This window comes from Schistocerca gregaria, chromosome 7 (genome assembly GCF_023897955.1).
Source record: "Schistocerca gregaria isolate iqSchGreg1 chromosome 7, iqSchGreg1.2, whole genome shotgun sequence".
Taxonomy (NCBI): Eukaryota; Metazoa; Arthropoda; class Insecta; order Orthoptera; family Acrididae; genus Schistocerca; species Schistocerca gregaria.
Window position 1 is genome coordinate 121,836,164 of NC_064926.1, and position 19,465 is coordinate 121,855,628.

Here is a 19,465-nt window from a genome sequence, read left to right on the forward strand (position 1 = left end):
CGTATTACACCTCAAATGTCATACCAATTTGCGGTTAACACCAAGCAGTGTTTTAGTAAGGGAGTAATCTCATGATGTTTATGCTTTCGTATATTGGCAGGCTAATTGCGGGCGCATCCACATAGTTTGAAAATAATGTTCTTATTAGCTGGAGTTCCCTGTTCCAGACTTTCAGAAATACCGGTTGTGTCTCACAACATTCAGAAGTAACTCTACTGACCCGTGCAAGCAGACGCCGAAGTGTCCCCCACAGAAACCAGTGGAATGTCGCGATACGAAAAAGCCAGTTCCTCCCAAGGAAGTCTGTCCAAAGGATGATGGCTCGAAAAAGAAATACACCCGGCAGTTGATTGGTGGACTGCTCTTTGCAGCCATTTCGTTGTTCACTGTAAGATAATCATTTTACATTGCTATTTTGTCCTATGTAGATGGACAATATCTTTAAAATTTGTAAACAGTTATTGATTTGCTGTTTCAGTTGTACCACTTCCTTCAGCAGAAACAGCAGGATAAAGGAGATGTAGTACGCAAAGGAAAGAAACGTAAGTAATTTTACTTACAGCCTGGTCTACATGCATTACTTTAGTTTTACTATGTACAGAACTTTTGATTTGCAGGCAAAACAAAGCCAATTGTTAAGTCCCCTGCTGACTCTAAAGATATACCAAAGTGTGTACCATATTTGTTGATTGGAGGCGGCACTGCTGCTTTTTCTGCGTTCCGGTCAATAAAGTCATCCGATCCTACTGCTAAGGTATGAACTTACTGTTATTTTTATTGGCAAAAGAAAAAAAAAATTGATGTTATTCTAGCTAACAGGTGTATGGTAATTTATACTAGAAGAATAAAAACTGTCCCACTCATATCTTCCCCCTCTGTTGTAACCCTTAGCATATGTTCAAGTCCAGGGTGCAATGACCTCTGCAGTTTGGTCCCTTAGGAATTCACACACAATTGAACAACAATTTAAGCACTCAAAGTATGTATTTGTTTGTAAGGAATTAAGAAACACATTCTGTATACTCCTTACTACCATCAGTGAGGAAAATCACTGTTATACCTCAATATGTTAATTGTGTGTTGTTTTTTCTGTGAGTACATTATACTGTTTAATGTTTAAGCTATAGCTCTTGCCTTATTTATGTCTAGGTATTTATGTGTAGTTCTTCAATTTTATTTACTGTTTGCTAGGTGCCTACATGTGATTAGAATTTTGTATATTACTCACACTGCTTCAAACTGTCCATAGAGATAATACTTTCAACATACAAATTGGACATTCGTTTTGAAATAGTGACTAAGCTAGTTGGCTGCTTAGATAACTGCCACCTTTAAGTGAAGGAAGAGCTTAGGATAATGTGAAAAAAAGTAAATTTTAATGGCCTTTCAGAACATTTAGTTTGCATATGAATTGACAGTATGTTCCACAAGTCCATAGTATATAGGCTTATAATATGCTTAAAGAACATACTAAGTTCAACATTGATTTGTAGGAGCTAGTTATATTGTACATAAAGACAGGTTTGAAATTTCTCTAGTGATAACATGCATATACACCAGGTAGTAAAGGAGGAGGTACATGGTATTTTCGGATTTTATCAGTATTCACCTATGTGATAGGACTGATGGCAGATAATGATAATACATATTACTTACTGATGCTGGTAAGTTTTGAAATGGTTACCAGTGTATGGAATGTGCTGTCAGAATAAAATTATAAACTGCCTGTATGATTCTCAGAATTGGTTTGATTTTATTTCTGACTTTTTGACTCCAATCTGATGCCCACATCATGCGTGGAAAGGGTTTAGAAATAACTTTTGTAATTTTCTTCATTACCATGTGTCTAGTCTCCTGGCCACAAAAGACTTTTGGGATTTAAATTCCTTTTTTTTCCATACTCAAATCAAATATGAAAATCCACTTAAATCTTTGTTTACGTAGGTGTGTGTGTGTGTGTGTGTGTGTGTGTGTGTGTGTGTGTGTGTGTGTGTATTTTCAGATGCACTATTTGAGTGTATTTTCAGATGCACTATTTGAGTACGATAGCAGTTACCTCCTCTTTTACTGTGATTCTGACATAGGTGAAATGTGCGAAAACCTTGTTTGGTTACTGCTGACATTGTAACTGATTTAGTCATTTGCAACTTTTGAAGGGAGTCATTTTTGTAGAATGACTAATTTGTAGTGTAGTCCAAGGTTTTACATAAGATTGATTGTGAGCTGGAAAAGCCAGTGAAATGTTCTACTGTTTTTCTTTCTTCTTCACTTCCCATAGCTTTTTTTGTGTGCTTGTTTAACAACTGTGTTCCCCCACTGTGTAAGATTTTCATGTTTTACTGCATTTCAAGGTATGGATAACATCCCTCCCCCCCCCCCCCCCCCCCCAAAAAAAAAAAAAAATTTTTTTTCCATGATGGTCCGGATACTACGATATTTAAAACATGCATGACAATATAGTTAGCATGTTGGTTGATAACTTAAAGTTACATAATATTCACTACTTTTTGACATGTTTGTTGATGACTTCGCAATCTGCAGTGAAATGTTTCTCAGCCATAAATTGTGCATGAAGATGTAAAGAAGAAAACAAATGTACTATGCACAGTATACAAGTAGGAGTGCAATAAAATGGAAAAAAAGTTACTGTAATCATCAGGTTCTGACTGTAATATTTCCTTTAACAGATTTTCAGAGGCATGTTTATCTCAATTTCAACCCTGTCCTAGTTGAGCATCTTGTTTCTTTTCCATCTTTAAAAGTAGTACTGAAGTTGGTGCAAACACTGCTTTGCTTCGATAGTCATTCCTAGTATCATCAAATTATTTCATAGCACAATACAAGCAGCACGACCATTGCTTCAAAATTGAAGTTAAATTTGATGAGCATGACACATTGACAAACTTTTTATTGTATGCTTGTACACTTGTGTGATGAACTTATGAACCGGACATAAAGAGTTTGATAAACAGAAGTGTAACAGAAAACATAGTGATGACACTGTTTTTGCCAGCATCTTTGTGTGTTCACCTCATCAGTCGATATTCATCCCTTTGTTTGGTATGTTACTCTATCTACAGATTCATTACCTATGCCTAATGTGACAGAACTGGTTTCCCCCTTTTTGCTGAAATGCATGCTGTTACTTACTGCCCATTTGTAAACATCTTTCAGGGTGTCATGTGCCTTCTCTAATAGGAGTTAAGATCATTAGCAGATGTGAATTATGCCTACCATTTTCATCCTGTTTCGCAGCTCAGACTAGAGACATAATTAATCTAGTGGTTGTATCTTGCTCTGTGATGTTTTATGGTCATCAATGTCAGAATCCTAGGACAAGTCTAAGAATACCTCTGTAAGACCATCATCCTTGTCAAGTTATTCGAGTACCACTTTTGTGAACTTGATAGCAGCCAATTTTGTACTTATTCCACTTGGGAAAATTGTATTGGATCATGAAACTCATTGATCTACCTTTCATGACTGATTAGTTGTTTTTATAAATGCAGATGGTATTGAAACTGGTGCGCAGTTTTCAGTGCTCTCCTTATTACTTTTCTTTAGTAAAGGCACCATTCGTGCACACTTTAGGTGCTCTGGAAAAATACATGAATTAAAGGACTCATTTATTACATTTGTTAATGGGGTTTGTGTGCTCTTCATTCATGCCTAGAACAGAGACTGAAGTCTCATTCATACCTGCTGACATCTTATTTTTAATTTCTGCATTTTCCTGCTAACTTCAGGCTCCTTTGTGCACAAAACCTCATCATTGTGTTTGTGTAAAGTTGTTCTGGGTGATACATGTGGTTTAGGTAGATTTTGTTGCTACTTTTCCAAAGAGAGTCATGTATAAAATTTGCCAATTCCCGAGGATTTTCTATTGTTCTACCACCATCTTAGATCTCCCTGTTGGTATACTTGTCTCTTCCCCTGAATGTTTCTTGTTTTATGACATACCACAATAATTTCCTTATATTTTCACATTATATATCATTTTGTCATTTAGTGATATTCTGCAACTAGTAGTGTCCTTCTAGATTTTTATTATTGTTGTTTTCACTTGTGACAGTAATGTAGGTGCTGTGGATTGGTGTAGTGCCTTTGTGAAGAATGTAGCAATGTGAGTATGTGGTAGGGCTTTCCAATACACATAGTTATGCATCTATTTTCCCCAGATGCTGTTGTTGAAGTAGCTACTTGTGGAAATGCGCCCTCAAAAATTAATTTAAGCTATTTGCAGGATGCACTCTTCACTGCAAGTGCAACTGACAAATGCCTAAAAAGACTATGTAGTTCCTTTTGTACACCTGCAGTTTTGTGGGTTTTCCCAATCGCGTCTTTAGCATTATTATTTTAAGCAATAATCAGAAAGGCCAAAATGCCTTACAAACACTTTTCAGTTTCCGTTCTCTATGTTTGTAAGAATGTGATCTTAGACTATTGCTGAACCTATGGATACTCTAGTAGCATTGTTTACAATTTGTGCACTGCTGATAGCCCAGAACGTTTAGAAGGTCATTACTAATTTCACACTCAACCCCTGTATTAATATTGTTTCCACATATTATGTTTAGTTTTGGGTGGTGAGAGTCTTTCCAGGACTAGTTACTTTGTCGAAGAAAGAATCCACATTGCCTCTAGGTGAACAGTACACACACAGTAAAATTAACTCCTATTAGATGTCTAGCTTAGATAGCTAAACAGCTAACAATTCAAAATGTTTATCTAAATTAATAGTGTTCTGATCTTTTTCTGGCTTTAAAATATGTGGCACCCCTAATACAAATACATGATCCCACACCCTTTTAGGTAGTTCTACAGTAGTAGCTTGAACATTCTTATCACAATAGCACTACACGCTGTATTTCATTGTCTCCAGACCAGCGCTCTGTAATACATACAGCTGCGCTATTCACTTTTGATTTCAGAAGGGTGGCATAACTGAGAATGGCACTTAAACTTTCACTCACCAAATTTTACAAGCATTAAATAACAAAATACCACATGTTGCTATATTCTATGACTCTCTGTAGCACAGTATCCTTTTGTATCAGTGAAAACAATCAATTTTTTTGCAAATATAATGTAATTGGATACTTTGAAAATCTACTCGCCAAGCGTTGGCAGGAGAAAAACCTACATATATGTTAAGTAAATGTACAAGCTTTTTGCGCCAGTGGTTCCTTCAGCTATAAGGATTGAATGCGAAAGAAAGCAGATTAAGGAAACGGATGGGGAAGGTTTAGGAAATTGAGAGAATTTGGAAAAGTTGCTCAGAATCCTTTTCAGAGGAGACCTTTAGAGGATGGGATGAGAAAGAAAGACTGATTGTTTGGGTCTGCACTGGACAAGATTTGATAATGTGAGAGTTTAAAGGTGGAAGAAAGAGTAATAAAGAAGACAGAGATTACTGGCTGAACATTGTGCAAGTGTTAATAAGAGTGGAAAGCTAAGTGCACTGTATGTGATATAGGTGGAGAGTGGGGGAAAATAGATAGGTCAGAAATAAAAGATGCATAAAACTAAAAGGGAGTGAAAAAAAAGAATTGTTACTGAGAACAACTTCTGAGACCAAATAAATTAATGCCAGGTGTGTGGTGAGAACCAATAACTTGAAATATGAGAGCTTTTTCTCAGTCTACAGCTTCTTTCCCCCTTGCTTGTCCTTTCTTTTCTCATTTCTTCCCCCTCTGCTTTTTTGCCACCATCTGTGAAACATTAGATATCAGCTGTTAGGGTGACACTGTTTGTCTTTTACATTGGTATAATTACCACCAAATTATCAGTTCGGATGAATGGGCGTAGACAGATGGTACATACTAGTAACACACAATAAACTGTTGCAAAGCTTGCTATACAACATGACTTTTTTGACCTCGCTGTCTGTTTCACCCACTTGCCATCTAGATCCGTGATCCCAGACACCAGTTCCTTAGAACTCCACAGATGGGAACAAGGAAGTCAACAGATGGGAACTGGTGTTAAGATATCCTTGGTTCTTGTCACCCATTACATTTAACTTCTTTGGTCCCAGCATTTTTTTTTTTTTTCAGTTGCTATTTCTTTTTTTCTGTCCCTTTTTTTTATTTCTAACCTGTTTATTTTTCCCCGCTCTTCACCTCTACGACATCCAATGTATGTAGCTTTCTGTTCTTATTAACTCTTGCATGATGTTTAGCCAGTAATCTCTGTCTTTCTTATTACCCTATCTTACACCTTTAAGTTCTCAGATTTTCTAATTTTGCCAAATACAATCCCCAACAATCGGTCTTTGCTTGTCATCCCGTAAGGTAAATCTCCACTTACGTGAGGTTCTGGGTGACTTTTCCAAATTCTCCTCATTTCCTAAACCTTGCCAGTCCTTTTCCATCTCCTTCAACCCTTCTGCCAGAAGACTAAGTCACTGGCCCCAAAAACTTGGACATTTATTTAACCTTGATGTATGTTTTCTCATGTTGCCACTTGATGAGTAGATTTTTTTGTCTATACAATTGTCATTATATCCTTCTTCTAGATAAAGTGAGGTTTCATGGAATTGTTGGTATAGCTAACCAATGGATAATGTCATGTCTAAACAAAAGAATGCAGAAAGTTGTACTTACAATAGATCACGAAGTTCTAATTACAGATTCGCGTTAAATTTCGTACTCTTTCTAGCTGTCCATTAGGATAACATAAAGTGCAAATAGTAAGATGTGCTCCTTAGGAAAATTCAAGAAAATCACCAGAGAACTTTTATGCAAGAGCAGGCATTTACCTGCAGGGGAACAGCATGCATTAGAAATTAAAGCCGGCCGCGGTGGTCTCGAGGTTCTAGGCGCGCAGTCCAGAACCGTGCGACTGCTACGGTTGCAGGTTTGAATCCTGCCTCGGGCATGGATGTGTGTGATGTCCTTAGGTTAGTTAGGTTTAAGTAGTTCTAAGTTCTAGGGGACTGATGACCACAGCAGTTGAGTCCCATAGTGCTCAGAGCCAGTTGAACCATTTTTTAGAAATTAAAACTGTAGATTCGCCACAAGTCACATACAACTTTTTTTTGTGTTACATTTCCCACGACCAACGCAAGAATCTTCAGAACTGTGGAAATAAACAGTGTTACACCACCATACACTAAGATAAATTAACGAGTTCAACTTTCAACATAACTTACATTACACGGCTGAGGGCCACTCGTTACTTGTTATGTGTGTTGTAAACACCTTCCTTCTGTATGTCACACACTTAATAGTTGTAGATGTAAGAGGAATTGTGCCACCATCTATGAATGATAAGTTTAATCTATGCTAATACAGGTTAGTTTTAGTGCCATATACATGACATGTGCATTACGCCTGTAAAAGTGGCATCTGTAATTTTACTGTGTCCCTTTAAAATTATTCTAGTAACCGGGTATGTTTTTTAGACTTGTATGTGTGAATGCCCAAAAAAGCAGTGAATGTTTGCCATAGTTTATTGGTATTACTGTTTTTTGTATTATGTCGTTTTATGCAAGACTTAAAGAGGTAGCCGTCAATGAAAGTTCATATTGATAGGGCTTTGACTCTCTCAACAAGAACTGGTATGTCTTGCTGTTTAATCTTGGAATGCACCTAACCAGAGAGTGTATGTTAAATGTACACAGCCAACCTAGTCCGTTATGTGTATGTTGGCCTGATATCTGTAATGAGTTGCCCTTAGCCATGCAGTAAAAGTCACAAAGTTGTAAGTTAAATTTGTTAATGTATGTGGTCTTTTCTTCTTTTAGTGTTCAACCCTGAGGTTGGTTTGCAGCAGAGCGCCATTCCTCTCTTCTGTCTGCTTTCCTCTTCATTTCCACATATGTGTTACATCCAACGTCATTCATGATCTGTTGCATGTATGATATCCTTGGTCGCCCCCGCCGATTCCTTCCCTCAATAACTCCTTCTGCTATTGTTCCAATGATATTGTTGTGTCGTAGGATGTGCCCTACAAGTTTGTCTCTTCTTGTTTGGATGTGCCTCCACAGAGATCTGGTTTCCTGTACTCTTCTAAGCACCTCTTCATTTGTTACTTTGTCTGTCCAGCTGATCTTCATCATCCTTCTATAGCACCACATCTCCAGGGCCTCTAGCCGTCTTCTCTCTGCTCTTCCAACTGTCCAAGTTTCACATCCATATAGGGCCACACTCCAAACGAAACCTTTCATGATGCGTTTCCTTATTTTCAGACTGATGTTGTTGCTGGTGAGTAAGTTCCTTCTCCAATTAAATGCAATTTTGGCCTTTTGTATTCTGGTCGCAATTTCTTTCCGGCTTCTACCATCCCTTGTGATTTTGCTTCCCAGGTAAGTAAATTCCTGTATCACTTCCAGCTCCTCTCTTCCAATTCTAATTCTCGGAGGTTCATATTCTGCTCCTGTACTGCATACCATCACTTTAGTCTTTTTCTTGTTTATTCTCATTCCATACTGATTGTATAGAATTTTTTCCGTTGTTCTGAGGACTTCCTCTAGATCTTCTTCTGTCTCCGTGACTATAGCAATATCATCTGCATAACGTACCATGTCTATCTTCTGCCCATTAATTTTGATCCCCACCTCAGTAGTTTCTCGAACTTGGTCTATAGCTTCCTGGATGTAAGCATTGAATATAAGACGAGAGAGAGCACATCCTTGTCTTACACCTTTTCTAATATTTGCTTGTTGTTCCTGGTGACAGTTCCTAATCACTGCCACCTCATTCTTATAGAAACTGAGTATCACGCGGATGTCTTTGTACTTTATTCCAATTTTCCTCAGCACTCTGAACATCTCTTGCCAGATAACGTTATCAAATGCCTTTTCCATGTCTATAAAGGCAATATAAGTTGGTTTATTTTTCTGTAATTGCTTTTCGATAATGAGTCTTAGTGCCAGAATCGCCTCTCTTGTTCCCAATCCCCTTCTGAAATGAAACTGATCTTCACTCAGCATATCCTCCACCTTCTCTTCAATTCTCTTCAGAACTATTTTTATGAGAATTTTTGATGCATGTGATATTAGGCTAAGAGTTCGGTGCTGTTCACATTTTGTAGCTGCTGCCTTCTTTGGTATAGGAACAATGATACATTTCTGGAAGTCTGTCGGTATCTCTCCTGTGTTATAGATGGACCTAATAAGTTTAAGCAGCATCATTTTCATGCCGTCACCAGCATTCTTAATTAGTTCTGCAGGGATGTCATCAATACCCGTTGCTTTGTTGTCCTGTAGTTCTTTTAGAGCTCTGTCAAATTCTTCTTGCAGAATGTCATCTCCCTTGTCATCTTCGTCTACTTCCTCTTCTCTTCCTATTACTTCCTCCGAAAGAGGTGTTCCAGCATACAACTCCTCTATGTATTCTTTCCATCTCTTCAGCATGTCTTCACCAAACAGCATTTTCCCCTCTTTATTTTCTATTGTGCCTGAGAGTACTGTTTTACGTTTGTTAAAAAAAATTGATTTGCTGTTCTGTAGGCTAAATCAGTTCTTCCGTTTTGCATATTTTCTTCTACTTTCCTGCACATTTCTCCAAGAAAATTTTCTTTTGCTTTCCTAGCTTCTCTATTAACTAAATTCCTTAGTCTTCTGTATTCAGCTTTTCCTTGTTCCTCAGTTGCATTTTTGTGTAATCTTCTGTTTTCTATAAGCTCAATAATATCTGCTGTAATCCATTTCCTCTTGTTTTTGGGTTCAGTTCTTCCAACTATCTTTTCTGCCGCTTTGTATATACCAGATTTAATCTGATTCCAGTCTTCATTTACTCCACCATGTTGAAAATTTTTAATTAGGTTGTCTGTTTCATGAGCATAGTGCTTAGTATTTATGTGGTAGGGTAACAAATTGTAGTTCCATAGTTCTGAGGATGCTAGTTCTGGTTGAATAAAGCATGTCAAATAAAGAAAACGTTACATGCAACTTGTGATGGCTATACATTTTTAATTTTTTGAACTTCTATGCGTTGAATACCTGTGTGTTGAACATGGACCATTGTATTCCAAGGTCTGAAAGATTCAAACCTAAGCGTCTCTAAAAAAATGAGATTTCACTATGTATTGACTGAATATAGCTACTATTGTTTAAGTGGTTTGTTGATTTTTCAACGGACGGTGCAGTAATATAACTTTTTTTTTTAAGTCATTAAGCCTTATTAATTTGATTTATAAATTTTTCCAAATCTGCCTTTTGCTCTCCTGTAAAATTTACTTCTTTTGGTGTAGTCTTGAATCATTCTGACCTCTTCATGTATATGTGACATTCCACAGATAATGAAAAAAAAAACAATGTATTTACTTGAACTTTTATTGAATTTCCTGTGGTATTTTGCGGTATTCTTAATATTAATTAATTACAAGTTTTATATTTATACTTATTGACAAGTAAACACCTAAACGCATAAAGTTTTCCTGAAAATTTATACCTGTCATGATTTTAAAATCCCTTATATCTGCAATTGGTGGAGGTACATGGAACTGCTTCGCACCTGGACACTTCGACCTGCAGTGGTTTTGAGGATGAGGGACGGGCTTGGAAAGCCTAAGTCAGACATCAGTAAATAGAGGTGTAAATAACTTAATTCAATAACACAATGTTACAGTATGCCAGAATACAAGGGTAATGTACAAATAATTGTCAGGTGATCTTTAGAGAACAAATAGTGTATGTGCAAGTTTTTTGAAAATCGCATAATTTACTGCAAAAATGGAGATTTCAGATTCTTTTACTACTGCAAATGACGAATGCATTCAGATTTAAAGCATAATGTAGCTATAAAAAATGTCAGTTCAAAGATGTATTTGTGTACTGTGAGAGTCTTCTGCAAGAAGCAGACTTTACTTTGAAATCAGAACAGTCATCCATTTTCAGGATAACTTTGTTTTGTCGTTTACTTGTCAACAGTTCAAATATGTTTGTTGAAATAATTAGTTAGTGAACAGCTAAATGACATTGCAGATTAAACAAACATTCATGCAAATACACTTGTTTCTTCATTACAATACCTTCTCGGTCTCTTGTAAATGTGAGTAATAGAACCACTTTCGAAAAAATATACATGAAAGAGAGAGATGGGCTAAGTAGTACACCTTACATTATGTTGTCCTAATGGACCACTAAAGGTGTACAAAGTTTGAAGTAAATCCATAATCTTAATGTCATGCCCTCCCTTAATAATTAAGCCAACGCAATCAGAGGAGATTCCTCTGACTTCGAAGAAATCACAAATGGAGCTCCCCAAGGCTCAATCTTAGGCCTGTCATTGTTCTTCTCATATGTAAATGATCTTCCTTCTAAGACACAAGCATAATTAATTCTTTTTGCACATGAAAATAGTATTATAATCAGAGTATATATACAGTAACACAGGAAACTGAGCAATGATGTGAACAGCGCCATTGGTTTTCTGATAAAATACTATGTTTTTTTAAAAAAAGACAACATATTCAGTTCTGTATATCCAGAGGAACTACATGAAGGTTAAGCGTAACACATCGTGATAAAATAATTAGTGGTGTGGATACTTCAAAAATTTGAGGTGTCCATATTGATAAGGAATGGATCTGGAAAAAGTGCATTTTGGAACTCCTGAAACAACTTAGTTCGGCCCCATTTGCACTTAGAATCAGTGTGAGAGAGAGAGATCAGCAACTTGACATATTTTGCATATTTCCATTTAATAATGTCATACGGCATAATGTTCTGGGGTAACGTTCCATATACAACAACAAAAGCACAGTGCTCATACAACCATATGCCAACAGCAAAACATGTCAAAGGCTTTAAGAAGACCATGCAGTGCTTCACAACAAAAAATTGCCTCTGGTGCATGTGACATCACAATTGCTTAATTAGATTCGTTTGAGCAGTTGCAAGTGAGCTCATGTGCATGTGCTGTTGAGTTGCATATGAATAATGCCTTCTCCTACTTCTGGCTGCAGAATTGTGGCAGTTAGCTGTACGAGCAGTAGCAGCAAGCAGCCAGATACTACCCAGAAAAATTACTGACACACATAAGTTGCCAGATTCATGCATGTGCAGTAGGCCCGGATCTGGGGGGGGGGGGGGGGGAGGGGAGCAAACCAAGGTATCTGCCCTGGATGGCAATTTCAGGGGGGGGGGGGGGGGGAAGAGTGCCAAATTCATATTCTTGAGGAAAAAGACCTTGTCTCACAAAGCACTTAGCATCCAGTGCACGGTGGTCTATCGATCATTCATACGATTTTGAAACACATCCCTGTTGATTTTTGAACAAATTATAAGTTGATTTCTGAATGAATTATAAGTTGATTTTTGAATGTGTGCATAGTGTACATGATGTCTCTGTCACGGGAACCCCTGTTGCATCTAGAAATAAACTTGACTGCAGACAAAAGAGGAGGGGGCTATACAAGCTGAGTGGAAAACAGCCGAATGGGTAAATGCCAATTGCTGTTTATGTGGTTGACTGGGTTTGCGAATGATCAGCGTTGTTATAATACCTAGCGAAATCAATAGATTCATACTACCAGAGTGGAAATAAATGGCTAACAGGAATTTCCTTCTAGATGTATCCAAGAAATTGAAATTTTGACAGAAAATTTTTGGCCAGACTGCACACTGGTAAGGGCCTGTTTCATTTCCTGCTAGCAGCCACTAAAGTTCTATTTTGCGAGTAGTGTGAAAATGTGTTTTATGAACATGTAATAATGCCTAACTGGAGAAGAAAAATGGTTTAACTAAACTGGTTATTGTGGCAGGGTTAGTGAAGTTAACTGGAGAGTAATTTTTGACACTGGTAGGAATAGTTACAGAATTAGTGATGACAAGATCGTTTGTTAGAACGAGGAAGGAGAAGAAACAGAGAAGTCACACAAATTATGGAAGAATACGCCTATTCCATATTTATATAAAAATTTCTTTCCTTTCTGATCTCGTGCTTCAGAAGCTAGAGCGCATTAATGAAATGTGGAACTATTTCCTCATAAAACTTTTTGCTTGCATTAAGCCTAATAGGCATTTGACATTGCTATTGGTGAATTATATTCTGTCATGTTATAAAAATGACCATTTGTGCCAAAAAAATTTATTTGGTTATGTTACAATTGCTGCAATATTAGCCAACGTTGTAATTTTCACTGTCCTGAATATAGTTTGATGGCACCTATTACAAACTATTACACGTTTGAATTCCACAGAGTGAAATACAGTGACGTGCTATAGAAGAATGCTGTGAGAAGAGGCGTGCACTGCACTTTGGCACACTTACGACCAAATAACATGTAAGACATAAAGATGTGTGCTACAAAATGAATGTATTTTTGAAAAGTCGATTTTTTAAATTTTTGGTGTCCTACCTCAAATGTTGATAAGCTGCCAAAGTATGATGTCAAAATTATTCTGGGGGATTGTAATGCTGAACTAGGTAAAGAGAAGAGAACCAACTGGTGGCAGGTCTTCATAGTAAACACCTGGAATCAAATAACAATGGTTGGAAACTGATTGAATTTGCTTTTACCAAAGGACTAGTGATTAAAAGCACATGTTTCTCACAGAAACAAAGGCATTCATAAAGAGACTTGGATATTGCCATATGGGTTGACGACAAATCAGATAATCATGTACTGATAGATGGCCGGCAAGCCTCAGATATTTTGGATGCGATTAGCCACCGAGGAGCGGATATTGACTTGGGCCATATTTTGGTAAGAATCAAAACCTTAGAAAGGATTGCAGTTAAAGGGTTGGGGCAAAGTAAGTTCTACAATGTGGAGATGCTCAAAGGTCAGAAGGAAAAGGAAGAGTATAGGAACAAGGTGCAAGAGAGTTGCAAAAGATCAGCAGGATGGAGAGAAAGGATATCAATGTACTATGGGAGGAAACTAAAATAACTTTAAATACAACAGCTCAAGGCGTACTTGGAGAAAAAGGAAAACAGAAAAGAAACGGATGGTTTGATGAGATGTCAAAGGTGCTAGATGATAGAAATCAAGCTCGACAAAGAAAGCTAAAAATTTAGTGTGGATTGAAAAGAGAGTAGAGGAAAGGGAATGGATGGATGAAATACAGAACTTTGGAAATAAGCAGGGGAGGAAATTCTTTTATGGGGTGGAATAAATAGAGAGGATATCAGCCAAGGATGGACATGCTGAAAGATGAGACAGGCAGTTTGATAGTTGGAAAGGAAAATGAGCCGTGTTGCGGATCATGTTGGTGCTGTTTGTCGGTTTCCATCCTCTGTTGGAGGCCAGACCATATTGTTTAGTTGACATGGTTGCAGTTGTTTGTCTTCTTCTCATGTTGACTGGCACCATTTGGTTTCGCATGTGTTGCCTGTCGGCTAGTGGGAGCAGCAGTGGTTATCAATATGTAGTAATTGTGGTCCTATCTTTGGGGTGACATGGTTACTCTTCTGGCTCGTGTCAGTGGAGTTCGGTTGGGGACTCAGGAGGAGCCAGGTCCACGCAGTGCAAGAACATGTTGGGACTGGTGGCAGCATACACGGCCTGCCTCATGGAAGGGCTGTGGTCACAAAAGTGCACGACCTTGTCATAAACTGGATCGTGCAAGCTTTAAGTTGAGTGCATTGGGACTCAAGCAGAGAAACCTCCACCATTGTGAGATCTTGCGATTCTCCAGTGACTTGGGTTCGTGTTGCTGCTTGTAGAGTTTCTGAGGCTAAGAGCAGTGAGAGCAGTGAGTGCAGTGCTTTGGGAAGGCGGATCTGATTAGCTTTCCTGGACTTCTAATTACTACTTTACTGCGTCAGTTTGTTACTATTTTTCCTGCCTCGTGGCCACTAACGTCCCATTTACCTGCCCTAGGGGTTAGTGTATGTAACAACAGTGTATGTTTCCTCGCCTTACCACTGCTGTCAGGTGAGGCATGTAGTTTTAACAGTTTTCTTGATTGTAGGTTGGCTGGCGATTCTTCTACCTCGGTGGTAGTGATTGCTTTCTAGTCCTGGACAGTATTTTGGGGGCGGGTTCTAGAACGCCGGTTCCAGCTTTTGCGTAATTTTACATCTTTGCATTTGGTTTATTGGATGTCAGGTTGCCTAAGCAAGATTATCATTGGTAATTTGTTAGACTGCTACTTGTCTGAGTTACCATCTTGTGACATGAATGCAAGTATTGGCTGCCTGTCTCAGCGCTCGCAAAAGTGTTTTTTTGCTGGACCTACTTGCGGGTAGATTCCTGGTGCACCGTCTGTGACTGGCCCTTGAGTTTTATTATTGTATTTGCTGTTTTATTGTATGTTTCTAAATTTTTTTATATAATTGCCATTCTTGATGTTACAGTAGGTTTAAATGGTTGTGATACCAATTCTGTCTCACCTGTTTGGTGATCAGTTGCCTGTCTTTTTAAATTAACCTTTGCTATTGTTTTACAATATGTTAGTTACATTTTTTTTATATAATTGCCGTTCTTGGTGTTAAATGCCTTCAGCCGTGACTGTGATTACTTGCCTTAAAATTCTAATTGGGATCACATTGGCTTGTTTTTAAAACATTATTTGCTGTGTCTGTATTTTATGCTAATTTGGTAAATTGTAACACACTGAAAGCACTATTAACTATAAAGTTGTTTATTCCTTCATTAATAACATGTGATATATTTATTGCTGAGTCTGGAATTAGCGTTTTAAAATAAATGTGTTGTAACTGATTATGGCCCCATCCACAATCGTAACCGAATCCTGCCTTCCTTGACTTCCAGGTTTCAGAAAAAATAATAGAAACATGGGCACAACATTTTGAAGTGTTACTGTCAGACAGACATATAATTAGTGGAGAAAGAAATGGAGGGGCTAGAGAAGAAACTGAAGAACAACAAGAGGTGGTTGGAGATGATGAAGCAGTGAACACAGAACCACCATCGATAAAAGGGCTAAGAGTAATTATAAAGCAACTTGGGAATAACAAAGCTCCTGGTAACGGCAGAAATGATAAAACACAGAGGTGAAATATTAGTATGGAGGGTACATAAAATAATTACAATGGCCTGGAAAACAGAGAAAATGCCATAGGACTGTACTTTAGCAACCGTCTGCCCTATACATAAGAAAGGCTCACGCATGCAGTGTAAGACCTACTGAGGAATATCTCTGCTTAGTATCGCCTACAAAATCCTTTGTACAGCTATAACGGCGAAAGTCAGTAGAAGAGCAGAAAAGATTCTAGGCAAGTACCATGCAAGTTTTACAGCTGGGAGGTCTGCAGCTGACAATACGAATGATGCTGGAGAAGACTTAGGAATATAATGTAAGATTAGAATATCTCTTGATATACTTTAAACAGGCCTGTGACAGAGTTAAAAGATGAACACTGATGAAAACCATGCAGGTATTCAAATTTCCTAAGAAGCTAATAAAATTAAGATGACCTTGGAAAACAGTAAAAGCCAGGTTAAAGTTCAGGGATGTCTGTCGAGATTGTTCCCAGTGGAAGGAGGACTAAGACAGGGAAACCCACTATCCCCATTACTATTCAACCTGGTATTACAGAATGCAGTAAGATCAGTAACCACAAACCCAGGAGGCAATATTTACAATAGACTTTTGCAAATCTTAGCCTATGCAGATGATGTAGTAATAAGTGATAGAAGTATGGAGGCACTCACATTGGCCTTCAAAGAGTTTGGTTTAGAAATTAATGAGACAAAAACTAAGTATATGGTAACTGAGAGAGATTATAAGCGTACAACTTTGGAAGAGTAGATAGCTTTATTTAACTTGGCTCAGTAATAATACCAGAAAACTAAGTGAAGGTAGATATAACAGATCGAATTACTGCTGCCGACAGATAATATACAGCACTATATACCATGCTCAAAAGTAAGAATCTAAGTAGGAAACTAAAGCTTACACTGTACTAAACAGTGATCAAACCAGTTCTTATGTATGGCTGCGAGACATGAGTACTGATGGAGGCTTTGGAGAAGAAGCTAAATATATGGGAAAGGAAAGTGGTGAAGAAGATTTTTGGTCCTGTAAAAGGAGGGGAGATATGGAGAATTAGGACTAATGAAGAAATAAGGGCTCTGTACAAAGAACCTGATGTGATAACCTCAATCAAAATGGGAAGGCTAAGATGGTAAAGACATGTCTGGCGTATGACAGAAGAAAGGCTCCCGAAGAAGATGATGGAACATCCTGGTGAGAGGAGGAGGAGGAGAGAACGACTGTGTGTGAGATTGCTGTAAGGTATGGAAGCCGACCTGAGAGCAGTGGGAGTGAGGAGGTGGCATAGGTGTGCTGAAGACATACACAATTGGAATTCTGTGATTGAGGAGGCCAAGGTCCTCAGAGGACCATAGTGTCATGGAGTCAGTCAGTCAGTCATCTCAAATGCTTGAGGGAGGGGGCACCACTATGTAGTACTGCCCCAGTTCAGAAATAACGTAAATCCATAGCTGATGCACAGAGCAGTTTGAATTGTAGTGGGGAGGTGGGTGGTCTCCACATGACCCCTGTTCACGTTTAGTGATTTTGCTGTTTCCTCCTCATTTACTGCTCTCACGTCTAATGAAAACAAAACTGATTTCTGTGGCTGGGAGCTATCAAATGAATCAAAATACAGTCACATAACTACAGAAGGCTAAAATATTTTATTAGTTTCAGATTTTATTTTATTTCCACTTTTTGACAGTCAAGCGTTACCCTCCTTGCAGAACAATTAAGTTATTTTTGTCGGTTTGCTAAAGAAATTTGGCTTTTAGTAATTTTTCTGCTGAGTCAGTCAACTTATTTGAAACGAAGTGTTTAATTCCACACTATTGGCTAGTTTCAACTGTTCGTTGCATTTCAAGTGCACATTTTCATTTTGTAGCACAAATTGCATTACTCTATAATAAAGAACCAAACATGAGGTAATGCAGTACTTGTACTCAAAGAAACTTTGCATCCGTATCTGGACGTATCCATGTGCACTTTAAGCTGAATTAGTCATTTTAGTATGCTCCACGAAATTCCGATGCTCTTGGAGTAGCCTCTAATGTATTGTTTCTTTTATGAAATAATGTAAGATCTTTTAATGTTCTACACGTACGAACATACACGCTTTCTGTGCCATCGTAGCTGCGCAAGTGCGGTGACGCCAGTTAATTGGCGCTCCTGACAACTGCTGAAACGAACCTATTTCCAACAGGTCATGGGATAATATTGCAAATGGTTGTTTCAAAGTAAATTTCCTTTTGCACAAGATGAACTACATGCGAGAATGTAAGAGAATTTTTTGAATCACAGGGCATTTGACTCCCATTTAAAAATCAGCTCTCAGAGGATGACTATTTAGAATAATTTCGAGTACAGATCGGACATTTATGTCATTGTTAAAAATTTTACTGGCACATTGGTGTGTTGTGTCTTAAAACGTAAAACATGCAAAAAAGATCAGTAGTATATGTGAAAGCTTAGCTTAGCTTCTCTTGCAACTTATTAATCTTAGAGACCAATGTTATATGTAAAAGCTTTTCTTTTCTTGTAGCAACATTATTCATATTAATTTAAACAGTTAACTTTTCCTATCTGTGTGTTCGCGCTACTTACAGAGTAACAATGATGTTGCTATTGGCTGACTAAATCACGTGTCCTATGCTCTGAATATCCACTGTCATCGGTTGGCGAGATCAAGTGACATGAGCTATGACGGGCTTACAAAAGCACATTGCAATCTCGATCTCAATGCTTCGGAAAGTAAAAAGTGGTGTTTGGTGGAATTTGAATTTATTTTTACGTAGTTAAAAAAATATGTGATATACATGTTGCTGCACATCAGACGTCGTTCCAAAATAAAATGTGTGGTTATTCCGCCCCCCCCCCCCCTCCCCCCGAGTTTTGTTTTCTAAAGTGCTGGGAAATTCTACGCCAGTGTATAAAACCATAACCATTCAAAGGATTGATAAGTTTTACAGTTCCGAGGAGAAGTATACTGTCACTTAAAATGGAAAAAAGTGTATTTTCATCAGGGACAGAGTGTGTTTTTAACCAGGAAATCTGGGGAATTTTTTTCCTCATCCACCTATACACCTCGTAGTCTCTCCGCACAAACATTTGTGCTTTTCCTATCCTCACTACTCAGTCAGTTTTCTGCACATTTCTTACTTCTGCCCCAGCTTGAGGGGTCTCCCCCCTCAATTCCAGCATCTCGAACCTCTTACTGGTAGACAAAAGAAAACTGTTAGACACCATCCTCATCCTGCGAGCCCTCTGACCAACTGCAAGTTCCCAGCCATCTTCCCCACTGCTGATTTTTGTCATCCTCAGTAGCTCTTTCTTGTAGTGTCATCCAGATGTGCTTGAAAGGCTCAGATCTTCCTTTCCTGCTCCACTGTTAAGCCATTCTTGCTGCATATTTTGTAGTTGCAAGAGAGCGCTTTAGTGGCTTCAGCACAGTTCCCCTCTCCCCCTAGGTGAGATCATTTGCTACAGCTCCCACTACTTCCCTACAGCAACTCCCACAGTTCAATGGTAAAAACCCAATAGCAAAGGAGAAAAACCATATGTGGAACTAAA

The 19,465-nt window shown here is 38.1% G+C and overlaps 1 protein-coding gene across 1 annotated transcript in view; it reads left to right on the forward strand.

The window, feature by feature from the left end:
* LOC126282523 (apoptosis-inducing factor 1, mitochondrial) overlaps positions 1-19,465 on the forward strand; it is a 95,451-nt gene that overhangs the window by 735 nt on the left and 75,251 nt on the right. The window contains exons 2-4 of the mRNA XM_049982190.1: positions 168-388; positions 479-542; positions 618-754. Of these exons, the coding sequence (XP_049838147.1) occupies positions 168-388; positions 479-542; positions 618-754 (422 nt within the window). The remainder of the gene's footprint in view (positions 1-167; positions 389-478; positions 543-617; positions 755-19,465) is intronic.